A 5,267-nucleotide genomic window follows, 5' to 3' on the forward strand; every position below is an offset into this window, starting at 1 on the left:
TTGAGTTGGTTAAAATACCATTGCAACTGTTCGAGCGATTTTCCTGCTGGTCGAAGACGTCAAGCCTTACTGGTCGAAGAAGCTCAAGATGGCGTGTTATATCATAATACATGGTGCTCGGGACTAGCTATGGGGGTATAAACCCCTATACCCTTACGGCTAGGCTTGGGCCAGGAAATTTGGCCCATTACAAGACAGCTCGAGGCTTGATCCAACTACCTGGAGTTTCACGCAAGGAAACAAGATGTGGGGATCAAGCAGGATTCTAGTCGGTTAGAATAGGAATTGATATCATACTATTTATGGCAATTGTAACCGACTAGGATTAGTTTCCAGATTTATAACCCTACCCTCTGGATTATATAAAGAGAGGCAAGGGATCCCCTTTAGTTCAATTCATTACATCTCAGATCAATACAATCAGACGCAGGACGTAGGTATTACGCCCACACGGCGGCCGAACCTGATAAAATAATTGTCTGTGCCTTGCATCACCATCGATTTCGTAGCTTGCGCACCTGTCTACTGATAAACTACTACCGTGGGTATACCCCAAGATAGACTGCCGACTAGCTTTTGTCGACACCTAGTATGAGGATCTTTTTTAGCTTGTTAGTGGTTACTCGAAAGGGCACAAAAGGGTCTTGTCGACTCGAGTATAGTACGACCTTTGTCCCTATGTGTATAGGCTACACGTCGTTGTGCTATTCAAAAGGGGAATTCTGCATCTACTCGCCTATTGGAAACCTAGCGGCCCTAACTTGTTAGATGAACCTTTAGAAGGCTTCATAGTGAACCCTGTCGACGTCTCTAGGAAGGGGGCTAAGAGACTAGCTACCTCGAATGGAAGGGTAAATCACGACAAAGATGTACAACCTGTGCAGAGTGTTTAATAAACTGGTATAATAGTTGTGCTCACGGACACAAGCGGCTTTCGAGACATTTACATTAAAAATGATGATTCTTGTTATGTTAAGTGCTCATTAACTTACCGTTTATGTCTTACGTTAATTATGTTTACATTGATCATCTGGTTATGGGAATATTTGCTACCTTGTTGCTACTACTTATTAAACATCTTATTTACCTAAAAGCTACTTGCAGTTTAACCGGTGTAAGCTAATTGAGCCATATGAACCCCTTGCTATATTTGATGAGTACGACATGTGCTCATCCTTGCTATTTTTCACACCAGTCTCTAGCAAAAGTTGCTCAGAAGATGATAATATTACGGAGTTCATAGAGGACTGATAGAAGTACCAGGCATATGTTACCCCCAGTCAACCGTCTCTGTGAAGATTGAGCCTCAAGATTTAGTTACCATTCTGTGATACCGTAATGCAAGTGTTAATATGACTACGTATACATTATTTAATAACATTGTTTTTAATACAATTCACTCTATTGTTGTATGTGTAGACTTTCTGGACACACATATGGATAGCCTAGTTTTGTTCTTTAAAACTAGTGTGATAATTTTAACTCAAACATTATAATACATAAATAATTGTAATTTAATGTTAAGCGCTTTGTGTTGTGGAAAAATGATGTTATAATACCATTATAAAAGATAATATAAAGTAACATATTTAGATTTGTATCTAAATTGTCTATATCTAACTCTTATTTCAATGGCTTATCAAAACAAAGTTTAAATAACAACAAAGAACGAATATGTTTCTCATTGTTCATTTTATAAATACTAATACTAATACAATAAAAATGATTAAAGTAAACATACATATTATGCCAACATGCAAATCACACACACATACTTAAGATATATATTTTACATATTTTAAATAAGATATTTAACATATCTATATTGATAATATAACTATTATTACATAAAAATTGAGTTGATAAAAAAATCAAACAACTTGAAAAAAAGGATGATGTTAGTATAAACCATAGGTGCTTACTTTTTCCCCATCGTAAGTGACATGGTGTAGGCTTAAAAATTAATCATAAGTGACATGGTGTAGGCTTCAAAATTAATGATTACTTTTTCCACATCAAATTCCATCACTAATCATAAGTGACATGGTGTAGGCTTAAAAATTAATGATTACTTATGTCATCATGAATACAAACATTTAATCCGAAGGTTCTAACCCCGTGCGGAGCACGGGTTAACAGACTAGTTTAAATAATTCGTATTTTTTAATATGTTTCCACCGCAAAACTTTACAATGCCCGCTACTTTCGTTCCATTAGAAATATAGCTTCTCCAATAATCTGACAAATGATTTCTCATCCATAATTTTTTTAGCAAAATAAGAAAAAATCCTCTTCAACACTTTGGTATCTCAATTCCCCATGTTTTCTAACTTGGCATATCTCCCTATCTAGTGCGCAAATATGTGCGCAGGCTTCATACTTGGTATCACTCTTTCTTTTCATACTTAGCCGAGCTCTTCATTCGCTTACACTACTACATAAAACTTTTTGCCAGGCGGGCAACGTAAGGTCATGGTAAATCACTGATTTGCTGAGGCGTATTAGTTGCCCGCCTCGTTTAATGAAAATAAAAAAATAAAAAGGCCCAAATTCAAACTGGGCTTGGATCAGGGCCTCACGCTGCTGCCCTTCTGCGCCGCCGCCGCCCCTGCGCATCGCCGTCGCCGCCACAAAGCTCTCTCCCACCGGATCCTGCTCCTCCTCGTCGGATCCGATGTCCTCCTCGCTAGATCCACCAGTGTTGGAGGTGCTCCACCTCTCTGAGCACCCCATTGTGGTCAGCTCGACGGTGAGGGAGGGTCGCCACCACCATTGCCGTCTCGAGCACCCCCATCAAATCCATGGACGGTGAGAGAGGGGCGCCACCACCGTTGTCGTCCCGAGCACCCTGCACGCAGGGCCCTCGCGCACAGGGCCGCTATCATCCGGCCGCTGATGGCCTAGCCGCCACACACCGAAGAGCCGTTGTGGCTGCACTGTGTGCCCTGCCATGGCTCGCCTGCCGCTGATATAGTGCCTGCGCGCCGGAGATGGGTGGGGAAGCTTGTGCGTCCGGCTAAGGAAGTCTGCCGGGGAGAGAGGGAAGAGTGAGGAGGGAGGCGCTTGTGAGAGAGGGAAGGACTGAGGACGGAGGCACCGCTCCACACTGGAGATACGGTGGGGGAGCGAGCGCTGAATGGGGAAGAGGGGTTAAGTGCGGCTTGGAGAGGGAGGGAAGGTGAGTGGGTTAGGGTTTTCCTTCGTATATATACTCAAAGATAGAAACTAGGCTTATGGGCTTTGTCAATAGTAACTGGGCTCAGCCACTATTAACCGAGGCGGGCTTTTGTAAGAGGTCCGCCTCAAAAATAGAGGTATTTTTGGAGACGGGCCTCTTATAATGACCGCCTCGGTTAATGGATTTTAGTAGGCGGTTATTTTTAACCGCCTCGGTTAATAAAAAATAACCGCCTCAATTAATCCAAGCATTCACCCAGGCGGTTGGAAGTGTTGTCCGCCTCCGAAAATAATTTCAAAACATCTCGTAAAAGATTTTTTGTAGTAGTGTTAGTGGGGCTCTTTATTTCATTAACGGGTATTTGGGTTTTTGAAACAAAATTTGCTAAAATATGAGATCTTTTTATCCTCCCTATATATTATTTTGGAAGTTGACAAACAATAAGATTTGGGAAATGAATTTTGCCAAAGAGATGCTCTTAGTACTCTAGTAGTAAGTACCATACCCTTGAAAAAACAAAAACCTATATAAATAGATGGTGCCACAGTGATGAATGCATCCCAGAACAAAGAACCTCCACTCCACGACGTACACAAATGGCAGGGGCCGAGGACAGCACTCAAGACTTGCTCCAAGCTCATCTTCAGCTGCTGCACCAGTCCCTCGGCTACATCAGCTCAACTGCGCTCGCCGTTGCCTTGGACCACGGCATTCCAGACGCCATCCAGCATCACGGCGGCAGCGCCACCCTTTCGCAGATACTAGCCAAGATCGATGTCAGCCCAACAAAGCGCCGAGGCCTGCATCGCCTCATGCGCATGCTCACCGTCACAGGTGCCTTCAGCGTCGACCAGCGTCCAGCCGTCGCCGTCGCCGCCGCACCACACGATGGTGGGCGGCGCGGCGATCCTGTCTATCAACTGACGGCAGCCTCCCGTCTCCTCCTCAGCGACGACGACGACGGGATCCGCCACCCCGCGAGCCTGACTCCTCTCCTGACCATGCTGCTCGGTCCTCTGCTTGCCTCGCCGCTCGCCGCCGTGGTGAGCGCGTTGGTCCGGGAGGACCGGCAGCCGGACCTGTCGGCGTTCGGGATCGCGCACGGACAGACCGTCTGGGACGACGTGGCCGACCACGAGGCTGCCTTCAACGTCTCCCTCCACGACGCCATAGCCGCCGACACACGCTTCCTTATGCCCATCGTCCTCAAGGAATGCGGCGAGGTCTTCCGGGGGATAGACTCGCTGGTGGACGTCGGCGGCGGACCGTATGGGAGTGCCGCTGCTTCCATCGCGGCGGCGTTCCCGCGTCTCAAGTGCAGCGTGCTGGATCTCCCCCATGTTGTTGCCCAAGCTCCACCTGATAGCAGCGTGCAGTTCGTCGCGGGCAACATGTTCGAGTGTATTCCACGTGCAAATGCTGTTTTCCTCAAGGTACTGATATACTATGTAGTATTATATAGTCGATCTAGCCACGGTATCACTTGTCTACGACAATAATTTGACTAACTTGATGTTTTTACTAATTTTATTTTATTTAGTGGATTTTGCATGACTGGGGCGATGATGAGTGCATCAAGCTCTTGAAAAGATGCAAGCAAGCCATCCCTCCACGGGATGCTGGAGGAAAAGTAATAATAATCGATATGGTACTGGGATCAGGACCAGCAGACGACGTCAAGCATAAAGAGACGCAAGTGTTATTTGATCTCCTAATGATGGCGCTTAATGGAGTTGAGCGAGATGAGCAAGAGTGGAAAAAGATTTTCCTAGAAGCAGGTTTTAAGGACTACAAAATTATACCAGTTCTAGGTGTCCGATCCATCGTTGAGCTTTATCCTTAAATGCTCTTTGATCAAGACCTTCGAAAAGTAAGCGAGTGTTGAACAAAGCACAAGAAGTTAACAATCTAGAAGAATAAAAAACGTTATTATATTTTCCTAGTATGCTATATATATTATATATACTAGTACAATGCACGATCTCGTCAATAAACTTGGTATGTATAAGTGGATTTAGTATATACTAAGTCGAGACTTGTGTATTATTCAGCATTTCCATAAGCTCGGCGCTCTGTGTACCAGAAAATA

General features: G+C 44.6%; 1 protein-coding gene across 1 annotated transcript; it reads left to right on the top strand.

Moving 5' to 3' along the window:
* Positions 3,751-5,267, top strand: LOC8083126 (5-pentadecatrienyl resorcinol O-methyltransferase-like). The gene is made up of 2 exons (XM_002449512.2): positions 3,751-4,611; positions 4,719-5,267. Exons 1-2 carry the CDS (start codon positions 3,775-3,777, stop codon positions 5,019-5,021), a joined length of 1,140 nt encoding a protein of 379 aa, XP_002449557.1. The 5' UTR covers positions 3,751-3,774; the 3' UTR covers positions 5,022-5,267.

Source organism: Sorghum bicolor, chromosome 5, assembly GCF_000003195.3.
Source record: "Sorghum bicolor cultivar BTx623 chromosome 5, Sorghum_bicolor_NCBIv3, whole genome shotgun sequence".
Classification (NCBI taxonomy): domain Eukaryota; kingdom Viridiplantae; phylum Streptophyta; class Magnoliopsida; order Poales; family Poaceae; genus Sorghum; species Sorghum bicolor.

Bases quoted from the DNA above. Each gene is read 5' to 3' on its own strand.
- LOC8083126 (XM_002449512.2), top strand. From the start codon at position 3,775: ATGGCAGGGGCCGAGGACAGCACTCAAGACTTGCTCCAAGCTCATCTT. The intron at 4,612-4,718 runs GTACTGATATAC...TATTTTATTTAG, and splicing joins CAAATGCTGTTTTCCTCAAG to TGGATTTTGCATGACTGGGG.